Source organism: Neurospora tetraspora, assembly GCF_033439725.1.
Source record: "Neurospora tetraspora strain CBS 560.94 chromosome Unknown B0H65scaffold_4, whole genome shotgun sequence".
Lineage (NCBI taxonomy): Eukaryota > Fungi > Ascomycota > Sordariomycetes > Sordariales > Sordariaceae > Neurospora > Neurospora tetraspora.
The window spans coordinates 2,854,358-2,876,479 of record NW_026944386.1 but is presented as its reverse complement, the minus strand read 5'-3'; the positions used below and the strand labels follow the sequence as shown (position 1 = coordinate 2,876,479).

Genomic DNA, 22,122 nt, shown 5'->3' with positions numbered 1-22,122 from the left:
ATAAATATCTCAAGGTATCCGTTTTCAGGACACCATATTCAAGATCAGCATCATCATCGGTACCCAGAACCTTTACCACCCCCCCGAGCCATCACCGAGTAGAAAGGCCCCTAGACAGCCGATCCGTCACCCATACGCCAGTGTCGCAAACACCATACATAGCCAAGCAGCCAAGCCTTTGACAGTGTCGCAGACAAGAGCGCAGTCATACTCGACCTGATTGCAGTTCCGTGTCGAAAGCAGTCAGCCTTGGTTCGATCCGAGCTGGATCGACTTATACCGCGACTCTCTAGCCGTCATTTGTCCGTTGCGTGGAACAGCGTTAATTTCAAGGTGTGCTTGGCGTTGCGCAGCCCCCCGGTAGAGCTGCTGCGCTGGCGAGGACGAACAGAAGTCGTCATTGGGTACAGTGTGGCGGTTCATGGTTGTGGTGAGATGCCGATTCAACAAGTTCAGGTTTTTCTTTGATGAGAATGGGACCGAGGGTCCAGTCATCACCCCATTGCTAGCGCATTCCTGACACTGACAGCACCCGGCCCTCTGGCCCTAACAGGAAGTGCATCCCACGCACGACGTCCACCTGCAGCACCGCAGACGTCGACACCCCTCCAGCCGGCTCTAGGGTCCCCGTCTGGCATAGTGGAGCCCCTTGACGACTTCATCCACCTTTGAATTCTTTCTCCACGCGGGAGCAGGTCTGGTCCTCTGCCCTTGCTCAAAACTCAAAATTGTACTCACTCAGTACCGCATTTATCATCATCCAGTCGCGGCTAGTCGCTCATCGGGCTCTTTATGCCCGACATAGTGGCAACTTTGCCCTCATATAAACATTTTTTTGTCTGCCAGTGCTCAGATCAAGACCTCCCTCCTTCTCCAAATTTCGAGGCCCCTCCAAGGAAACATCGTTACAACCACAGCACAACACCCATCGCCGCCGCTCGGCCTTGACTTGAGGTCTGCTGAGTGCTAAAAAAGAGATTTCTCGCTCATTGACCCAGATCTACCACAATACCCAGGTGGAGCCACCCCGGCCTTTCTGACGGTCTAACAAAGTTGATTGGCCTGGAATAAAAAGACGATTGCGGCCCCAACATCGACTCCAATGCCTGCTCCAGTCATCGACCCCAGCACACCAAACACAAGCGTTCCTTCGCCCTGTAGTGGCACGCCCTCGCACACCAACCTACGCAACCAGTTTGACCCTCTCGGTCGCAGCAGCTTAAGCCAAATACGTCAATCCGAGCTCACCACCTCACCACCGTTTCCAAAAATCTGGATGGACACTCCAACCGTGCCTTCTCCACGAGCCACGGGCACTCGCAAGTGGTCCACGCCGACGCCGCCAGATACCCCAACGTCGATGACACCGCAATCCGAGTCCCTATCGTCCTCCCCCGAATTCACACATCTTCCCGACAGACCAACTTCCACCGGCACTCTTCCAAGCAAAGGTTATTATCCGGTCCAACATCACCAACACCACCACCCTTCTAGCTATTTACTCTGGGCTCTCGTGCAGACCCAGGCTACTTCTCATCCTCTCAGCGCTTCCACCTCCGCACCCTCTTGCACACCCGCATCCGGAAACTTGGCTGACCTTTCCTCTCACAAAGACTTTGGCCGGACCTCGTCGCCCCCGGAGTCGCTGCGAAAACTGGCCATGAAGGGTCAACTCATGGCTTCCGCCGCAACCACTCCCTCGTCGCCGACGATCTCTGTCAATGCTCCCTCGAATCGACAACAACAAGACAACAGCCAGCAAAAAGATCATGAGAGAGAACATCATGACACCCTCCTACCGGCCCCCGCTGTTGCCTTCTCACATGCGTTAAGATCGCTCAATGACTTGGACGGTGGTGTCGGTGGTATTGGTTTCACTGGTCAGCATAACCCAATAGCTTACAACTCCCCTTACAGCCAGAGCATACCCTCTACAGCTCCTGGATCGCCGCGAATGTATGTGTAACCCACCCCGCATAAGGCTGGACTTGTCTTCCGTTTTGGTTTTCATACACTTTCTATGCGCGTACTCTGGTGGTGCATCCCAACGATCAGAGTTGGTGATGATGTGGGGTTCGCGCTTGACTCACAAAAGCTAACTGTAATTTGCTATAGCCCGCCCATACGACAGAACTCGGGTTGGGTAACACCCAGGATACGACCACATGCCACGACGCTTAACATTCCGGGTATGACCCGATCGAGGGTTTCTCCTGATGGCAGAATTCCCGAACGAGATGTTGCCGCCAAGTTGGTAGTCATCATGGTCGGCCTGCCAGCAAGAGGAAAATCCTACATTACCAAGAAAATTCAGCGCTACCTCTCATGGCAGCAACATAACACAAAGATCTTCAATGTGGGGAACCGCCGACGTATCGCCGCTGGCGTCACTGGCAAGGGTGATCAGCCTGCTCCGACTTCGGCGGATGGCCACGATGACCACGATCCCCACGACGCGCCCAAGAGAGCAGCCACCATCCTCCTAAAAGGCAAGGATGCCCCTAAGATTACGCTGGAAGAGGATGAACCGACAACCTTGGACTTGAACGAGCACCGAGATGATTCGGCCCCCAATGAGCCAATCGATCAGTCAGCAAAATTCTTCGACCCGAAGAACGAGACTGCAGCGAAGCTCCGTGAGCAGGTCGCTATTGACACCCTCGATGAGCTTCTGAACTACCTCCTGCATCAGGGCGGATCCGTGGGCATCCTTGATGCCACCAACAGCAATGTCCATCGGAGAAAGCTTATTGTCGAACATATTCAACAAAGGGAGCCCAAACTGGGCATCCTCTTCATCGAGAGCATATGTCACGATCAAAATGTGAGCTTATTTGCGCTTTTTGCTGTTTTGATGAAGCCCTCGACTAACCAATTCAACAGCTCTTGGAGGCGAATATGCGCTTGAAGCTTGCCGGTCCTGACTACAAGGATAAGGATCCCCACCAATCACTTGCGGATTTCCGAGAGCGTGTTAAAGCATACGAAAGTGCTTACGAGCCGCTCGGCAAGTGGGAGGAAGATAATGATTTGCAGTACATTCAGGTATGGTTACTCTTGATCAAGACGTGCCGTTTCAGATCTTGTGCTAACATACCCAAGATGATCGACGTGGGCCGGAAAGTTATCCACCATAGACTCCGAGGCTTCTTGACGGCCGGCATCGCTTCATATCTGACCACATTCAACCTCGCACCTAGGCAGATATGGATCACTAGACATGGTCAGAGCCAGGACAACCAACTGCACAAGTTGGGCGGCGATTCGGGTCTGACTGAACGTGGTCACTACTACGCCCAGGCTCTCTACAACTTCATCACCTTTAAGCGTAAGGAATGGCTTATCGAGCAGAAGAACAAGATAGCGTCGTCGACATTCCCGCCAGCACCCGGCGACCACACGCCTCCGTACCCCGAACTGTATCAGGAGTTGGACGACAAGAACTTCTGTGTCTGGACTTCGATGCTCAAACGCAGCATCGAGTCTGCCGAGTATTTCGATGCCGATGACGACTACGACGTCAAGCAATGGGAAATGCTAAATGAGCTCAATGCCGGCACATTCGAGGGTATGACTTACGAAGAGATTGCGCAGCAGTATCCCGAGGAGTACCAGAAGCGGTCTAAGGATAAGCTTCACTATATCTATCCTGGTGTCGGCGGTGAAGGGTACCTACAAGTCATAAGTAGGTTGCGTGATATGGTACGCGAAATCGAACGCATCACCGACCACGTCCTCATCGTTGGACACCGTTCGGTTTGCCGTGTCTTGATGGCATATTTCATGGACTTGACGAGGGAATCCATCGCCGATCTGGATGTCCCGTTGGGCATGCTCTACGCTATCGAGCCGAAGCCGTACGGAATCGAGTTCCATGCCTACAAGTACGACGAGGCACAGGGGTGGTTTAAGGAATTGCCCAACTACAGACCTCAAAGGACTACCGACAGGAACAACTGAGAGAGTCCGGAAGCAGTTGGCGTGTTTGTCTATGCGTTGATTCATTTTTATATATGTTGGCGTCTAAGGGTTTGGTCCTTTTCTTGTTTTATTCTGTGGTCACACAGCTGGCGCAAAACGGTATATCCTAGGACAGGGCAGGCGATGCGAAGTTGATGACCTTGATGGAATTATGGATGAACAACTGGGCTTTTGTGGCATTTTTGGAACGGCGCGAACACATTCAAGAAATGTTCAACAAAGAAAAGGGGCCGAGGAGATTCGAAACCATTCTGCAGGTCGAGTACTTTTATCATCGTTATCTTTGGGGGTTCAGGTTCTGTATTTTGGGAATTCATCGGGGTTTTGGCGGAGACGGCGTTTTTGGTAGTCAATATCTGTCACCACTCTTACCGTCGAGGACGGACAAGATATCATCATGGCTTTGAGTTTTATCGATCGATGAATTCATACATGTATTACTCATTCTTACCTTTTTGACTTCCTGAACTTTTTTTACGTTGTTGCTCTGTTTCAACCAAAAGCGAGGAATGTTAGCAGCAGCCGGTGTTATGGGACCCGTGCTGCTCTCGTGGAGTTCTGTCGCTCGCAACACAAATTTGTTCTACTATACTGTACCATACGTACATATCTCAACTCTTCTTTGCTGCTTTCAGAAATCCATGTTACATTTATTCACACCTGCATATGTTGTGGTACTGGAGATCATATGCATAGGGAAAGTACAGCTCTAATCCGACGATGCTATTCCCAACGGAAAAGTATTCACAATATGCTTCTCGAATGCACCACCCTACAAGATACCATTATATCCCGATTATATAACGACTTTCATGCTTCTACCCATCCCCTCGTGACCGATGAAAACTGCATCATCATCATCGGCTCCACATCCATTACTTCAAGACCTTCCACCACGGCAGTCCACCACAGCGCCGCCACCCTGACTACGCATGTACCCCGGGATCCTCACCTTCTGTAACTCCACCATTTAGCGCAGATCTACACTACAACACTACGCTAACAACGAAAACGGTAGTCAGCGCATGCAGATTTGGTAGTCAGCGCATCCAACTACAAAAAAATGCCCAAGTAACGTGCACCATCACTTGCACCACCAAAAACCTCAAAAGTCACGGTATGCACGCGCAAGAATGTCCGACTCGAGCGATAAGGAAAAAGTATACGCGTGTAAGAATGTCCGACTCGAGCGACAAGGAAAACCCCGATCCCAAAGCTAACGAAGAGAAAAAGCCTTTGGCGAAAGAGGATATCGAGAAGATAGTATCAAAGTAGCCCCAAGTACTTTAGTTCTAGGGAATTTTTTGTCTAACCCTAAATTACCCTATTTTTCGTTACCTAGGTACGCTAAGATAAGGGGCCAAAACCACTTTCTTCAATACTGACATTTGCGTGAACACTTTGCACTTATTTTATTTAATCGTAGTTTTGAAAAGAGGGTAAAAGATTTTAGAGGAAGCTTTGGAAGGGAATACCAAAAAGGAAGCGAAACTCTGACGGTTGTTTTGGTTGAAATGTTTCAATTCTGAGTTGGAGACTTGGCCTTCTGTTGGATGCGCTGAATACCAAATCTGCATGCGCTGACTACCGTTTTCGCGCTAACAAGACCTCGCCCGAGGAGGTTGAGTTCATTGCTATCTCCTTTTGTTTAACGGTAGTTCTACCTCGCCCGTCTTCTTCCTGAATCTTAAGCAGCAGAACAGGTTGAGAGGAGGAATCATCATTTACAGACACGGTTTTCAGTGAAAATATGTTGACTTCCAAGTATAGCTCCGGAGGATACCAACTTGACGTAACTGTGCGTATATTGCGTTAGGGGGCTCCAGGGGATTCACCGATGGATGACATGCGGCGTAGATCCCATACTATGACCCCCCAGCTTACCAGCCTCACGACCACCAGCTAACCAGCTCCGCCAGGACAGCCGGACTATATCGCCTATGACGGACATACCATACACTAGACATCCTTACCGGGGTTCCGGGATTCAGTTCGGTTCGTCGGTTCTGTTCAGGTTCAGGTTGTGTAATCTAGGGGCATTTGAACGGTCACTGGACCGCCAAGTTGGGAAAGTCCGGCGGCACTGCACCCTAACCTTTGAGGCTCGCGGACAAGGTCCGCTACTAGTCGGTTATTTTCAGCTCCGCCGGTTTTTTAGCGGTGGAAGGAAAAAGGAAAAGGGAGGAAAAGGGATAAATGCCCTGGACCTGGACTCTGATGGCAGCTGATGTTTAAGCTGAGCTGAGCCATGTTCCATTCGACGGTGTAGGGATTGGGGGCTGGGTTCAGGGAGCTTTACTAGTAGTTGGGGTCCGTCCTTGTTCAGCACTTCCAGTTACACTACTTTGGCATTCCCAACAGTCTCAACGTATACATCCATCCATATGCACATACGTAATTGCTCCTATCTTTAGTTCTTTCCATTGCCATTCTTTTCGTTTGCAAACCCGGAGCGATCCGAACTCACCGCTGCATCGGATCTACCTCTACGCACCCTAGGTTGGTGGTTGAACTGGCTAGACTTGGATGGACCCTGAGGCTGGGAATGACCTCACTGGAGTGGGTCCACCCTCAGATCCCCTTTGGACCTGGACCCGCTTCGTTTTCCAGGGTCCCGGGTGTAGTCTGTAGAGGTACCGCTGCGTCGGAGCGGTGGGGTGGTGTGGGATGAATGATGCTGACGGATGGAAAGTAAGCAACGTCCCGTAGGTCTAGGGGAGGTGCCGAATGGTGTACTGGATCTTGCAGTGGCTGGCTTAATTCCTTGGCCTGAGGCTGTTGGGTGCAAAGTCGAGGATGCAACTCAGTTGCTGGTTGGTATCTTGTGAGAATCTGGGTTCGCTGATGGGTTTGAAGATTAACTGCTGCGATGTCGCGAAAGAGCATGTACTATACAGCAAACAAAAACATCTACCCAAACACCATGTGTGCCGTTCAGCGAGAATGAGATTGGGCGCAAAGACATGATCAATATGATATAACTGTAACTAGTGAGGACATTCCTTCATCCACCCTTTTCAGGTTTGAACAGTAGTAAACATCCGTCGTACACAAATTATACCAACTTCCATGTCCGCCCTCAGATTGTATATACCACCAAGCCACACGTCTCCTATTCATCCTCCCATCTTCCTTCGCCCATCGCTCCTTTTGGGTAAACGCTAGGCTAGGTAACGAACAAAACGAAACGATAAACGAAAAAACAAAAGAAACTATGGTCATAACATCGTCATATCTCATCAAGAAAGAGTAGAAAAGAAAAGAGAAACAACAGACGTGACAAGGGAAGCCATAGCCACCCAAGTCACCACCAATACTGACACCAACAATCATCACCATTGAGCACCCATTCTGCTTCCTTTTTTCTCTTTTCCCAGGCAAGGAGACCCACCAGGAAGAAGAGACTCGTTCCTCAAGACAAAACATCATTGCCGCGCCGCCGGTCAATCGGTAAGAGGATTCGAGTAGTACTGCCTAATGTACTAGTACCGAAAGTCGAACAAAAAGACGCTGGAAGAAAATCGAAGAAAACTCTATCGTGATCAATGATGAAGACGATGGACGCTATTATGGTATGGTCCGATGATCGGCGGTTGGCAAAGATGTTTCGTCGTGAAGGAAGGAAGCAGGGAGGGAAGGAAGGATCGCGTTGTGAAGATGCGAGTCATCCCAATTGTTGGAAGGAGCCATGCGATGAATGCGGGCAGTGCGGTGTGTAAGGTAGTGGGTCAGAGACGGGACCGAATCCTTCAACTCGGAAGGAAAGAGAAAGTATTCCATTTCTCTCCAAATCCGAATTCGAATTCTCTTCCTGTCCCGCCCACTTTCACAGGTACACTCACTCGCCACACCACATCGAAGCCCTTCGATTGTTGGTTATCCAACATCATGTTGCGCTTTGCGCATGGTCCGATGGAGTCGTTATCGTCGGTTGTCCGTCTCGCACCATCCTCAATCACCATACCCTGTGAATATTCTCAACATCCTCTCCTGCTTCGCCCAGGCCCGAATCGCGGTGGCTGACAATACCACTTACACTTCCGTTGTCGCCCGAGTTTCTCTCCTTCTTGGCCACCAGCTCGCCGCCAAGGCCATATCCAGGCACTGGTGGTGGCGCACGGTTGGGCTGTGACCTGGTTTTTAGTGGTGATGAGCCCTGGGGCTGCTGTGTTGGCTTCGGGTAGTGAAATCTAGGTATGCTGACGGGTGTTGTTGTCGAGTTCCCGGTTGATGGTCGTTGAGGAGTCTCTGGTCGCTCCGATGTTGGTGCCAGTTGGTACTCAGGCTCAGGAGAGTCGATGGTCATAGCATCATCCTCGTCCCCATCCCTTGTAAGATCCATGCTGTCCTCCTCTCTTTGATAGCCATTGACATGTACGTAGGTATTTGTCGTCATTGGCATTGCTTCACTCGCGCTCGGACGATGGCTCCTTGTCGACTGCTCTTCTACGCCTCGTTGGGACTTGTGGCTGACACTATTACGCCTGCGAACAAAGCCGAGAAACCCTTTTCCCGAAGATGAGGAAGCCGGCCTTTTGGGCACCTTGGTTATCCTTGCCTGGCCAGGGCGGACCGGAGTGGCAACGGACATCGCCTCGTCCAAGCCGTTGGCCTGGCGAGGAGGAGAGAAGAAAAAGGCAGCGCCTTCTTCTGACAAAAAGTTACCCTTCAACCCAGCGCTCGTGGTTGGCCTACTCTCCATGCTCTCCCTGGTCTTCCCCTTATCCTTGGAGCCGAACATGACGGACGCGGCGACGGATCGAAAGCTTGACATGGACGTACGGGGCTTGGTTGGCGAGGAAGGTCGCTCATCAAACTCGATCTTCGACTGTGATTTCCTCAACTTCTTGGCCAGCTTGCGGATCGAGCCGTAGTCGACGTTGGTCTCAATGTTGTTACCATTGGGATCAGTACCGCGCTTCGTTCCGCGGGAAGGCGAGTCTGGGGCAGTCACCGGATCAGTTTGTGGATGAAAATAGTCGTTTACAAAGGCAGAACCAATTGTACGTGTTGGCTCTTCCCTATAAGGCGAGGGAAGAGGAGGTGGGGCCATCGACTTGTTAACGGGTACTGACGCTGTCTTGCGATGGAAGCCGGTGAAAATAGCATGCAACTTCTTTTCATCATTGTTCTGGTGTTTCTGGGCCAGGTGTTCGGCAAAGGGCTTCAGGTCCTCAGCTGGCGACTCTGGTCGGCTGGGTACTGGCGAGGGACGACTGGGGAAAGCAGTGGTGGCGGCGCGAGCCCTAAGACTAACACTGTCATGTCGGTTTGGACTGTTACTCAATACGGTGCCCGCGCTTTGGGCGGCTCGAAGGGGATGTCTGGTGCCGTGAATAGCGTGCTGCTCAAAGAATCCCGATGCCACCAAGTTCTTGTAACTCTCCATCACCTCTTCCTTAGTGGGGTAATCGGCGGCCGAGAACTTTTTGGCTGCTTCCTTCGCCGCCTCTTGATCGCGCGTCGCCAGCGCTGCGGCTGCTCCCCTAAAGACAGGCACAGGCGGTACGGGAGGTGGTGTCTCGACAGCTGGGGTGCAAGGCGCCGTCATGGTTGAGCCTCGACCACGGTGTATCGACGATCGGCTGTCTGCTTGAGTGTTCAGAGAGGGCCGTCCCGTTGCGTCTTTGCCGCTCACCAGGCCCCCCCAAGACTTGCTACGACTCAGGCTGAACTTTTCGCGGACGCCATCCCATAACGGCGAGAGAAGGAACTTGCTCTTGCTGCGACTGTGACCCATCGGAGGCTGCACCGGCGTCTGCTGTTCTTCCTGCTCGTTTTCTTGTGGAGGTGCGGAAGGCTCATAAGCAGTATAAGTAGTATAAGTGGTCTGACGGGTGTGGTGTCGCTCCATGGTTGGAGGGTGTTCGGTGGCCGGCGTGCCAACAAACTGTCGCTCGTATTCCTCGACGTCCATATCCTCCAGGTATGATGGCGGCGGGGCAGCGGAAACACGGTCGTTCATTGAACCCTCAACAAATCGGCTGAAGCTAGCGGCCGAGGAGGTGTGGTTCAACTTGTGGCCGCCGGGGCCGATGGCAGGTGACTGTGGTGGACGGGACGACGCCATTGTAGTCGGTCTCGAGAAGTTAACAAATTCCCTCTTTTGTGGGGCGACCGTCGTCTTGTCGTTCTTCTTGGGTCGCAGGTGCGAACGGAATCGCGCCCTTGCGGACCGTAGCAGGCGACCAAATCGGTCGGCGGAGGGCTTGCTTGGGTCCAGGCTGGCTAGTGTCGTCTGCTGTTCGCTATCGTGAGGAGAGTCGATCAGTGAACATGTCAGCGTGCATGGGGAGAGGCGATGCGGCATTCTGGTTGCGGCGTGTCATGCAACAGGCGACAGACACCTACCAGCAGAAATCGCAACGCTCCTCGTCGGGCGAAGCGGACTCGCTCACGCGGCTTCGGCGAGGTTTTGTGTGCGTTTAAAGGAGTGCCGGCTGACGAATGAGTGGTTTATTCGGTGAGCGAGTGGATATCGAAAAGGCGGTGGTGGGCGTTATGGGAGGTTGGGGGAACCGCGGACGTGGGTGGTGCCAGGCGATTGAGTGGGTTTTGTTTACTTTTGGCGCCAAAAAGGAGAGAAGACCGTCCGAACTATCGTTCCCCCCCAGCAGCCGGAGCTGCACCCCCAGCAAGCCCAGCAGCACTCCGGTGGGTGTGTGCCCTGGTGTCCGCTAGGGTGTCCGCCCGTGGTCCTGTTCCTGCGTTTCCAGGAAGCTCGCAGCCGGGCAAGGCCGAATCAAACAAATCAAATCAGGGCGCCCAGCGGCCGGCCAGCTGTGCCTTGGTGTCCCCGCCGCTGAGTCCCGTCTCTTGGCCTGCGCAGACCTGGCAGACCTGGCTGCCCCCCTGTTCCATGGAAAACCTGGGGAAAAAGAGGACAAAGGCCAATGAAAAGGTGGGGATGCCTCATTTTATTTTCCCTGCTTGTGCGGCTTTGAAATGGAAAACCAGTGTCTCGGATCACTTTTTCACTCAATCTGGTTCCCATGTTTTGGAAAAATGAGACAAATATTCACAGTGTTTCGGGGCTTGGGTCTGGTCATTTTTGCGGTGGACTGGAGCAGGAGGATCACCCATTGCACCCCATTGAGACCCCCGGCGGCCCCGTCTGGTAGCGGGTCAGTAGCGGGCCACTGTCCATCACGAACGTCTATCAGTCCCCATCAGGCAGGCCAGGGCCAGGGGGGCCCAGGGGGGCAGATGGATGACAGAGCGCATGGCCCCCGGGAGCCCGGCGGAGAGGTGATATGCTTTGCATTGGCCTCGCGTGCCGTTGCGGGTAGCGGTAGCAACTTGCGCCGGTGACCTGCTGCAATTGCAATCTGGCTTCCATGCTGCTGACTGCACAAGTGCCACAGTTCCTCCTGTTCTTGGGACGACATGTTGTTTCCGTTCTCGAATGGTGAATGGGTTGGGTGTCTGGAGGCGCCCATATCTTCAGGAGCCAGTCCAGGGGCGTTTCGCCCGTGACACCATCGTCGCACAATGGTGCGCTTTCACAGCAACCAAAGGCAACTGCTCCCAAACACCAAGTGTCCCGAGAGGAAGAGACTCGGAGGCTTTGTTGGTTGGCGTTCACCGTCCGTTGTGACCGTCCGACGCGGCCACCACGATAGCATACAGACCCAAGTACCTTGCCCCGAGGTACATATACCCGCCCGGCTGAACGATCACCGATCAACTGGCCCACGGTCAACGGCCCTGCAGCCCGTCCGAGGCCCGTTCCAGTTCAATGCAGCCACCACGCTCAGAAAGGTGAGCGAACCCGTGCGTGAATGAATGTATGTGCGCGGGTTTAACATTCATTTCTGGGAATGACCATCTACAACGGTATTACCCAAGGAGATCAGTTTCGATACATACCTACACGACGGAAGGCAGATGAAATTTCCTGCACGACATAGCTACATCGTGATTTTCCCAAATACATCCGAGCTTGAGAAGATCATATCTTACCGAGCGGAACGAGGAAACTTATGAACTGGCTATCGCCGAGCTTCGAAAAAAAAAATCATAAACAAAACAAAACGCCGATATGAAACCTTCCCGTTCAACATCCGATTGCCGCTCGGACCTCGATGATCTTGATTCTCGCAAAAAAAAAAAAAAAGGCCGCAATGCGCGACACACCTAATGTCCTACTAATGTCCCCTTTTTCATCTCGGTGGAATGTCCCATGGCGGTTCTGGTTGCCGTACTAACTAGTCGTCTTTTATTGTCCGAGCGAAACCTAACTCCACTGATCATGGATCAGCAGATCAGGTAGGTGAACGTTCGCTAACTTGGGGAAACTAAACAAGCCTAGGCGGACCCGATTACCACTCTACAGCCAAGTTTTTTTTTTCTTCCTTTTTTTCCTTTCCTTTTTCTTTCGTCTCCACCTCGGCCGAGCTTTTCATCTTGGTTTCTATCTTCTGTCCAACCTTTTTTTTTTTTTCTTTTTTTTTTTTCCCTTTTGGGTTTCTTTCCCGTATTTGTTTTTCTACCTTTCGTCTCTTCTATGGTTTTGTGGCTTTTCTTCCTGTCTCGTCCCATGCTAAGGTTGGAGCTTCTTTCAGTTAACTATCACACAACTGGCTGATCTCTGTCACGACACCGGCAGACCACTTCACTATCCGGTCCATGTTCCTGCAAAAGGTTACAAGTAACCAAAGCTGGCAAAAGTCGGTTCCTCAAAGTGGTACATCTATGTTGCGATAACAGATGCTCTTTGCATATGCCATCACAATCTCGAAAGTCACACATGAGCCAGTCGGACCCAAGTGGTAGCCGCAAATCCAACCAGGAACATCGGCCGTGTCGAAGAAACATGCATTGTCCACGGGCTATTTGATATGCTTCGCATCACATTGTTGGATTTGAAGCGATGTCCTGGCATCAATCTACCGTCAACCTGGATTATGCCAGGCCGATCTAAGTCTGGGCGCCTTCCGGCCGCGCTTCGGATTTCGCCGAAAGGTCTGTTTCGCCGATCACTATACCGTAGATGCTCGGGAAACTCAGAATGGCTCTGACGCTGGGTTATAGGACGCTTGGCGGGAGTTATGCCAGTTGTGTTGCAGTTGTCAATGCCTAGGCAGAGACATGATCACCGGACACCTTCAACCCTGCAGTGTCATTCTGAGTTTTCCGAGTTTCTACAGTAAGTTCGGCACTTTCATCTTGAACTAATAACCTTGGATTCCTATCTTCTTGTCGTTCCATACGACTTGACTGTTGACTATTCCGATTGGATCCCGCGCACCTTATGAAACCCGATTTATAACCTGAACAAGTATGTAGACAGAAAAAAAAGGAGAAGACAAGGTGAAGAGAACATAAGAGAGAAGAAGAGAGAAATGTCAAGAAGGAACGTATGTAGTAGCAGTGATGTCTCTAGCTTTTTTCTTCAACGCCAACAGCTTGGTCTGGTGGTATATGTGCAGCCAAGATCCCTCAGCATCCAACTTCTGCATGTACCAAGTATATGCGTGCATGCTTCAATGCGTCTCTGTGGGCTATGCCCAGAGCACGTGTGTAGCCAAACTCGTACAGCATTCAACGACATTCAAACCCTAATCCAAACAAGCAGAGAAATTTTTGTGCGATGGTCGGTAGTCAAGACGAGACAAGAAAAGGACACCACAAACTGACAGACTGGACAGACAGATGACAGAAAAAGATCAAGACATAATTTGCGCGAGCGAACCCGGACCGAATGAGAAACCATTATTTAGAAACCGAAACCGAAGCCAAATTTGGGTCAAAACCCCTCAAAACCCCGGCGCCGCAGCCGATTAAACGCCTCAACACCTAGCTCAGCAGCAACAACCCCAACAAGCCATTCAAGAAGAAACTTGTTACTGTGTGCGGAACTCGCTCAGTTTCAGTACTCCGGAAAGCCCTTGATCGACCCTCAACAAGATACCCACAAAGTAAAGAACACCCATGAAGATATGGTTCATCCTCAATACCCGCCAATGTCCGCCTGCTTGCACTCAACGCTGCCGTCAGCACGCCTATACTTGAAAATGGGAAACGGCTCGATGTCGTCCAAAGTCTCCCCCCGCTCGCGCGCCCCATCCTGGTACCGCCTCATTTCGGGATCGGCCCTGAACGTCTGATCGTGCGCACGCTTCGAGCCAGCGACCTGCGGAGGCGGAGGAGGAGGCGGCGGAAGGTAGTTGTAGCCGCCAGAACTTGTGGGACCGCCGCTGTTGCTAACGGAATAGGCACGAGGGTAAGGCGGAGCAGCCATGTTGCTGGGGCTGACCATTGGGTGGTGGTTGTGGCTGGCGGAGGGAAGGTGATCGACTTTCAGAGGAGGTAGAGGCACATGCAGGGACCTGTGAGGCGGCTGAGTAGGAGGAGGAGGGACGGCCACACTACTGAGCGGCGGCAGTCTGTATGCCTTTGTACTTTGGTGGATGCTGTCGTGACGAGGAGCGGGGTTGATGGGCGCATAGGTCCGCGATGGTTGGTGTTCGGACTGGTATAGCGACTGATGGGGCGGTGGTGGCGGAGGGTAGGAGGACGGTTGGTGTTGATAAGGTGCGCCTTGGCTCGTGGGGTAGACGGGCGATGGGGGAACCGAGTGAGGTTGGGCGAAGCTTTGTGGTGGTGGTTGAGCAGGATATTGGTGATGTGTGTTTCCTCCCAAAAATCCCAGATGGCCTCCGGATGTCGGTGTCTGAGCGGCGTATTGAGGGGGGTAGTCAGCCATCGAAGGCCGGCGTTGAGGATCACTGATGGCGGAGTAGGGCGTCCTCTCGGTGCTTCCGCTCGTCGATCTTTGTCGGTAGGCTTCCTGCTTCGCAGTGTCGGGTGTGGCGGTCCTCCTGGCCCTCCGATATTCCTCCTCGCCATTCTCATAGTCGTTACCACCACCGTTTCCTTTTCCATCGCGACGTCTCATCCTCACATCACGCCTGATACGAACGCGGCATCCTTGCTCGGCGACGGTACGACTAAGAGGCGTGCTCTCAGTCAATCCGGGGAACTTCTTGGCGCTGTAGACGACGAAGTCATGGGACTTGATATCCATTCGGAAGTCGAAGGATCCTGGTGAGCCGTCCTGGGGGGCTTTGGGGTCTTGGGGGTCTTTATCCTTGTCCTCCTTGGTTTCCTCATACAGGTTGAATGTCAGTTTATAGCGACCCTCGTGGCGAACAGACAAATCCGGGAACAAGAAGTAGCCGGCCAACTTGGGTCGGTCAAGATAGGCCATGCCGGAGACAGGCATGCCAGTCAGCACAGGCGGTGTGTTGGCCGAAGGGGTCTGGAGACGACCCTGGGCCATAACACGGGCGTGCTCGAGCGTGGCATAGAGGAAAAAGTTGGCGTTATACTGGAAGGTGACATCCCTCTCCTGGGCCATCTCAAAAGATTCACCCTCGAAGATGCGCAGCTCCACGACCGGAGGCGGGTCCACGGGGCGACGGTCGGCGGATGCTGAAAAAAGTATTAACGATCCGCCAGCGATCCGGCTCTTGACTCTGGCACTTACATTTAGGGCCCGAACCGCACGCTCTCGCACGCAGGGGTTCTTGGACGACCCTCAGGGAATACCATAGCTTTCGGCCGCTTCTAGTTATGCGACTCCTGACACTGGCTACGGGCTCATCGTCATGAGAGAGGCCGTTGGAGGCAGCGGCGATAACCTGAGCACCCATACTGTCCACCTCAACAACCAATTTGCAGCACCGAGGTCCTGAGCGATTTCCGTTTTTATGATCCTACTTTGCAATCCCACAATGCTGATAATGGGTGATTACTGCCCAGATCGCCGGGGAGGGGCTTTGGTCTTGAACTAGAACTTGCCATAATCAGCGTCATTATTCGCGAATTTGATGCGACCAGAATCTTCCACACGCAGAGACTGGACTGCAATTATTGGGGCGCTGCGCGTGGGAATGATGAGACGGGCCGCAGCAAGTGAGTCCCATGACAGCGCTTGGATTGATGCGATGCACAAGACGTGCAGTTGCCACTCACCCTGTGACCTTGCGGCAGGAAACCAAGCAAAGAAAATTGCTGGCAGATTGACGTCGGAATCAATTTTTTGATGCAAACGTCGATGGTTTTGGAGCAGACCGTCGTCGCTTCTGGGTCGGAAATGTGTTGAGAAAAGATGGAAGGAAGTAAAGACGACCAAAAGACGACGGGGCGGACGAGGATTGAACGACGGGGAAGCGAGAGGAGCAGGTGGAAGCGCTACCGACAGAACAAAACAGGGACGGCCTGGGAGTGGATTGTGGTGGGGGGATGGGCCTGGGGGAGCTGAGGGATTGGCTGGACGAAGAGCAGACGAATGGGTTACTGGATGGGGTGGATGGCGGATGGAATGGGGGTGGTGACCGTGGGTGGGCTATCGCTACCTCTATGGGACTGGACTACGGACCCAAAGATCCCAGAAACCAGAGCGACGGGTATGAGCTGTGTGAAGTGCGACCGCCTTGGGACTGCTGCTATTGGTCGCTTGCCCGCAAACTCGGCGAACCTCTCTGGAACGGACGTCCACGTATTGTTCCAAGCCTTTGGGGCGACCACTCGACTGCAGCCAGGACCGTAGCACTGTCACCGTCTTACTCGTACGACCTGGGTAGGTAAGTACGGAATGCGGGTGAGGTGTCTGGGCGTTTGGAGGGCTGGACCTGAGCTCCCGTCCGGTGTCGTTACTCGTGTCGCTCTCAACAAAGATCAACAGCAACGCTTTTTGAGACCAAAAGGGAGGAAACAACAAAAAACGGGCAAACCCAGGACAAGGGTCCAAGGCACTGAAGAGAGGGCCAGAGACTCCAGACTCCAGAGGGGGGCCTCTGCGAAATGAGCGCGGACGGAAAATGTGACAGACGGTTAGACCATGCATGGAGAGGTTGCATCAGCAGTGGACCGCCATAGCTCCCTTCTTGCCCTCTCTGGGCCTGGTCCCGTCATCTGTCCCTTGTCCGGTGCCGCTTGCTCTCACCCTCTCTCAAGCGACACAGTCGGACGAGTGGCCGCCAGCGCGCTCCCGACTGGCCGGACACAGCTGACACCTTGACGGGCGGTTTGTTAACGGTTTGCACTCGAGTGTAACCCTCTCAAGGTGAATTGAAGGGATACACAGTGCCCAATCGAGCCAGCGAGATGATAAGCCGTGGAGAGTCTCAGTGAGAGTCTGTCCCAGCTGGGCTTAGTGCCGTTTCTCCGCCACCATCTCGACAACCTTAACAAATCCTCACATCCTCGGGGCGGGAGGGCGCTCGGACGGCTGTGATGGCCTCCCATTGGACATCTCACCCTCCGCTTTTGATCCGGGGTTCAGGTTCTGCCGTCCATTGGTGCTTTTCTCGTCGAGGTGGACCTTTGCCGGCTTCGCGTGGACCTGGTCACTCCTGGATGTTGATCCGCGAACCATTGCTTGTGCCTTGTGGTCTCCATTCGCTGTGCCAGGAAGCTACTTCCGCGACCCGAAGACCCCATCGCCTCGACGTTTGTTTCTCCATCGATGCAATCAGTTAGTTCTCAGGACAAGGAAGGAGACACTAACGGCCATAACAGCATGATTATTGCCGCAAGACATCTCGATAACAAAGACCTCGACTGGTCCATATCAAGATTCAAGATCCATCTGAGATCCAGTGGCACTAACACGCCCATCCATGATGGATTGATTCATGGGCCCACGGTGACATTCCACTTCCACTTCTTGGAATCTGGGCTCGATGGAGCATCGTCCCGGATTTTGGCTGGATTTTGCGCTTTTCTTTTCGCCAGGGAACGTGTGCCCGGGGAGGGGGGAAGACTGGCCCTGGCTCGGTGCTTCTGTGCCTGTTGTGGCTCGACACCTTCGGCCGTTATGTTCCGTCGTGTCTTCCTCGCCAGTGCTCATGTCACACGGCCATGTGCCAAGCGAAGCTAGCCGTCAAAGAAGAAATTCAGAAGTGTCGTGGAAGCGATGAAGAAGCCTCAAAACGTAAAAGTCTTCAAGACACGAGCCAACGACGATACGACCCCCATTCTACTCGGGCTTTATTTTCCATTTTTGAAAGCGATCGGGCAGAAAAAGAAAGGGGGGACCTGGAGCTGGAGACCATGGATGCAAACATTCACGATGCTACGTCAAGGTGGTAACTGAGATTTACCCGAGGATACTGTAAGTGCCGTCTCACCACCCTCCCGTCCCAGCGCTCCGGGGCGCCACTGTCTATGCCATTGCTATGAACTCCTCAGAGCGTCAGCATCTAGATGTCCCGGTGTCAGCATTATATGGACTTTTTTAGTATCAACCCCGAGCGTTTACCTTTGATTGCAGGTGCTGGCTCCAACCAGATAAGTGGGACAGCTTGAGTTCCGAGCAGTGGGTGTTTTGACACAAACTCCTCTGAGAAGAAGATCCAGGTGCTTGGAACGACTCCGCGATAACACATTCACTTCGGTAGCTTGGGACCTGCCTTGGGAGGAAATGTGTGCAGCAGCGATGATGACCAAACATGATGAAAATAGTACTTGTATTGTTTCTTCACAGTCTATAGCGTAGGTACAAGTTGTAAATGGTCGATGATGCTCCCATGAGGTTCGTTCACCAGCACGGTGGTCAACGCTCCACAATGCAGATCACTGTAGCTGTGAGTCGGAGCTTGGGCCGCCCAGCTTACGAGCGCTCGAGGAGCGGTCGCCCGTTTCACCAACCGGCCGCGCGCTTCTGCTTTAGGTTGGGGCGTCTCCGGGAATGGATGAAGACTATAGGGTATCGTGTCCTTGGACATGCCACTGGCAACTTCAGGGGGGCATAATCGGAGGCGTAGAGATGGAGACTTTTGTGATCCATGTTCATCACAGTCATCCCGGTTCGTGACCCGAAACATCGGAATATCTAGCACCACTCGCTCGGTCGCTGGGTCGGTGCTATGATTTATCCAGATCTCTCTACTGCACCTTTCGGCGCCGGGCTCCTGTCAACTTCGTTACCCAGGCATACAACCGTGCGTTAAAGCAGCGATACACCTGGGAAACCAGAGTTGGGATCGTCACATCGACATGACCAGTGTGTACCACTTCGCACTGCGCTGAGGTTGGGCATGGGAACCCTACTGACTGGGACACACCGTACCTCCGGCATCATACCCCCTCACCGAATCTCCGGGCAACGAAGTCAGGGTGCATATATGGGTCAGATGCTCGAGAGATGTAGAAGCAAAAGGCGAGGCACTGTCATGGCATGCACCGGAAGAGGCGCATCGGAGCTCGCGGGGTACATGTTAGGGTGTTGTGGACATGCCGTGCAATGTGTGTAGATTGATGATCCGAGCTAAGTCCGGCTAGGAACCTGGCCGACTCGAGGGGAAATACATGTACTCCCAGTGCTTCCCGTACTGGGTACTTCCTTCCCTAGAGTCTGGCTTGTGCCTGCCTAGCCTGGCCTATACGTGCCTAGCCCAACGGCTTAACAATCTACCCCCCGTTAAAAGCGCTATGTTCTTGCGAGCTATTTCTAAAGTAAATATATAAAATTTCGTTAATGATGGCTTATTTTGCTCTTCTATAACTATACTTCTAAAATATTTACTTCGATTTACTTTATAAGTAACTAAACGTTGAATTCTAAGCCCGTATCATTATATTCCATTAAATACTTTATTCTTAACTTTTTTTCTTTTTACGCCTTAATTGTTAATAGCCTATCGATTCCCCTAATAAGCGTTAACGCAAGCAATTATCTACCATATAAGTCCAGCTTTCTAATTAATTCTAAATAATCCAAATTAATTATAGGGTAAATCTTTTAATAATTAAGGAAGTCTAGTTTATACGTAGAACGTCTAATTCTTTCCGTTACTCTAAAGGGTCCCACGTAGCGAAGTCCTAGCTTTATTCCTAGAATTATGGCTTCCGGAATCGAATATCCTTTATATAAATGTAAATAAATTCGTTCTCCTACGGTAAATAATTTTGTAATATATTTTCTATTAAAGTAGTATTTTATTATTATCGTAGTAATGAATAGAATATTATAGGCCTCGATTTTAGAAATTAGTAAGTCTAATTAATTTAGGAGTCTACTAAATACGACTTTAATAATACTGGCGGACTAAAATCTATATACTATCTTAGTCGGGGATTATTATATTAATAAAGACTTATAATTATTATACTTAAATTCCAATTTTAATAAGATTTCTAACTATTATCCTACGTTCTTTAAGTTTTAAATATAATATCGTAAAGCGGATTTAATAATTTAAATTAGGCGTTCTAATTATCTGTTAATTGAAGATTTATAGGCGGTACTATATAGAAGTTTAGTTCTTAAGTATTACTAAATGCCTTTCTATATTACTAATACGAATTTCGGGTCCCTATCGGTAAGAATTTAACGTAGTAATCTCCAATTCCGAAATAGGAGCGTCTTAATTAGTATTTTTCCCTATTACTATGGAATCTACGTTAATTTTCTAAAAATAATAATAATTTCTTTATTATATTTATAAACGATAACGAAATAAACGTTGTAACCTTCCGGCGTTATTAGTAGATTCAATATAAAGTCTATAGTAATAAAAAAGTATAGGTATAGTAGTTCTAATAATTATTATAAATTTCCATATAGCTTATATCTCTAAATATTATTAATCTTGCATTTTGGGCAGGACGTTAGGAACGTCATTAGCCTTTTAGAGGTCTTATTAATATAGAAGTTGAATAAATAAGGTATAAATCTATTATATCCTTGGTAATTTCTACTATATAGGGCCTCGAAGATATTGTGGAGGCTATTTCTCGAGATTACGAGCTTAAAAGATTCGTTTTGGACTTTCTAAAGAAGGCCGTTTTGGATTTGAAACGGAAGTTCAGCTTTCTCAAGGCCTAAGGTTTCGTTCTATTAAATTATTTTATATACTATTCTTTAACGTAGGTCTTCGAAATACCCTTATATTAAGTATTAACGGAAGCCTATTTCAATAGTAACGACTGTAACGCCTATCGAAATCTATATTTTATCGAACTATTCGTTATTAATAAAGTCCTTTAATACTTTAATCCTAAGTAAAAGTAATTATATCTAATTTATACGTGTTTAATTTGTTTGTATTTCATTTACGCCGCCGGTTAATACTTAATATTCGTTAGCGTCGTCTAGTAATATGTCTAAACTACTTGGTTTCTAAGGATTGTTTTTATTATTATCAGAATTAAAGCATAAAAATACATTAGGGATAACGTAGTAAACGCCTAATTTATATAGAATTTATATATTAAAGAGGCTAATAAATTCTATTACCTTAATTAGTTTCTTATTCAAAGTATTTGCCGCTGTCGAATTAGCGATGTCTATTTATCTAATTATATTTAAGACGGCGGAATAGTTTATAAAATAGTAGATTCTAGCTTTCGTTACGTTAATCCAATATCTCGCCTTCGAAATCGCCTAAACGAAGCTTAGAACCTCCATTTCTATAGCCTAATATCGTTTTTCGGCTTAGTATAGGGTTCGAGAGAGAAATACGATTAGTTAAATTACCGTTCTAAGCGGGTGTAACGGGTCTGCGAGAGTAAGGCACAGCGAGCAGTTGTGTAAGGTTGAAATACTATATTTAACAAAGAAAGAAAGAGAAGACTGCTAGCAGAAGGCGGGCAATCAGAATAAGGTTTTAAAGTGCAAACGCTAAGAGGGCACGGGCTAGGCAAACATATAGGTCTAGCCAACCAGAGGGCGCACATTCTTATTAATAAAATAAGAACCCTATTAATAAAGTAAGATACAGTTTAGTAATAGCTAAATTTAACTCCTAGGTTCTAGCTCTATAATATTACCCCCTTACTCCTCCCTAGAGGCCCTGCTACCCCTTAGAAACCTTACTCTACTCCTCTTTAAAAAGAGCAATCTACCGTACAAAGCATAAAGTAACTATTTATACGAAAATAACGAAATTTAATATTAACCGCTCCCAACCAAATACCTATCTAAATAGGGAAGAATCAACAATACTAAGAAAAATATCTATACTAAGCCCCTAAACAAATGCTACACAACTACTTGCCTAAAAACTACCCGGGTTAATAATATTTACGCCTAAGTACCACCCTTATAAAGCTACGCTAAAAGCCCTAGCACTAAAACTAAATCAAGGGATATTTCTAGACCTTACCTATCAAAGAACCTCTTTTACCGTA

At 50.2% G+C, this 22,122-nt stretch overlaps 4 protein-coding genes across 4 annotated transcripts; 1 reads left to right on the top strand and 3 right to left on the bottom strand.

Annotated features, from left to right (window-relative positions):
• Positions 1-1,276: 1,276 nt before the first annotated feature.
• On the top strand, positions 1,277-3,960 carry B0H65DRAFT_427146 (bifunctional 6-phosphofructo-2-kinase/fructose-2,6-bisphosphate 2-phosphatase; the record flags this gene model as incomplete). Its single annotated transcript, XM_062824667.1, has 4 exons — positions 1,277-1,956; positions 2,116-2,824; positions 2,884-3,045; positions 3,103-3,960. The coding sequence occupies 4 exons, from the start codon at positions 1,277-1,279 to the stop codon at positions 3,958-3,960; spliced, it is 2,409 nt and encodes an 802-aa protein (XP_062681849.1).
• A 2,840-nt stretch (positions 3,961-6,800) lies between these two features.
• On the bottom strand, positions 6,801-7,673 carry B0H65DRAFT_200264 (uncharacterized protein). Its single transcript, XM_062821772.1, has one exon. It carries the CDS (start codon positions 7,408-7,410, stop codon positions 6,949-6,951), a length of 462 nt encoding a protein of 153 aa, XP_062681848.1. The 5' UTR covers positions 7,411-7,673; the 3' UTR covers positions 6,801-6,948.
• On the bottom strand, positions 7,674-10,434 carry B0H65DRAFT_200268 (uncharacterized protein). The gene has a single exon (XM_062821773.1). It carries the CDS (start codon positions 10,289-10,291, stop codon positions 7,937-7,939), a length of 2,355 nt encoding a protein of 784 aa, XP_062681847.1. The 5' UTR covers positions 10,292-10,434; the 3' UTR covers positions 7,674-7,936.
• A 3,342-nt stretch (positions 10,435-13,776) lies between these two features.
• On the bottom strand, positions 13,777-16,084 carry B0H65DRAFT_200202 (velvet factor-domain-containing protein). Its single transcript, XM_062821771.1, has 3 exons — positions 15,961-16,084; positions 15,473-15,775; positions 13,777-15,417 (listed from the first exon to the last, which is right to left on the bottom strand). The coding sequence occupies exons 2-3, from the start codon at positions 15,636-15,638 to the stop codon at positions 13,934-13,936; spliced, it is 1,650 nt and encodes a 549-aa protein (XP_062681846.1). The 5' UTR covers positions 15,639-15,775; positions 15,961-16,084; the 3' UTR covers positions 13,777-13,933.
• Between the last annotated feature and the right edge of the window lie 6,038 nt (positions 16,085-22,122).

Bases quoted from the DNA above. Each gene is read 5' to 3' on its own strand.
- B0H65DRAFT_200202 (XM_062821771.1), bottom strand. From the start codon at position 15,638: ATGGGTGCTCAGGTTATCGCCGCTGCCTCCAACGGCCTCTCTCATGAC. The intron at 15,418-15,472 runs GTAAGTGCCAGA...TACTTTTTTCAG, and splicing joins GTGCGGTTCGGGCCCTAAAT to CATCCGCCGACCGTCGCCCC.
- B0H65DRAFT_200264 (XM_062821772.1), bottom strand. From the start codon at position 7,410: ATGATGTTTTGTCTTGAGGAACGAGTCTCTTCTTCCTGGTGGGTCTCC.
- B0H65DRAFT_200268 (XM_062821773.1), bottom strand. From the start codon at position 10,291: ATGCCGCATCGCCTCTCCCCATGCACGCTGACATGTTCACTGATCGAC.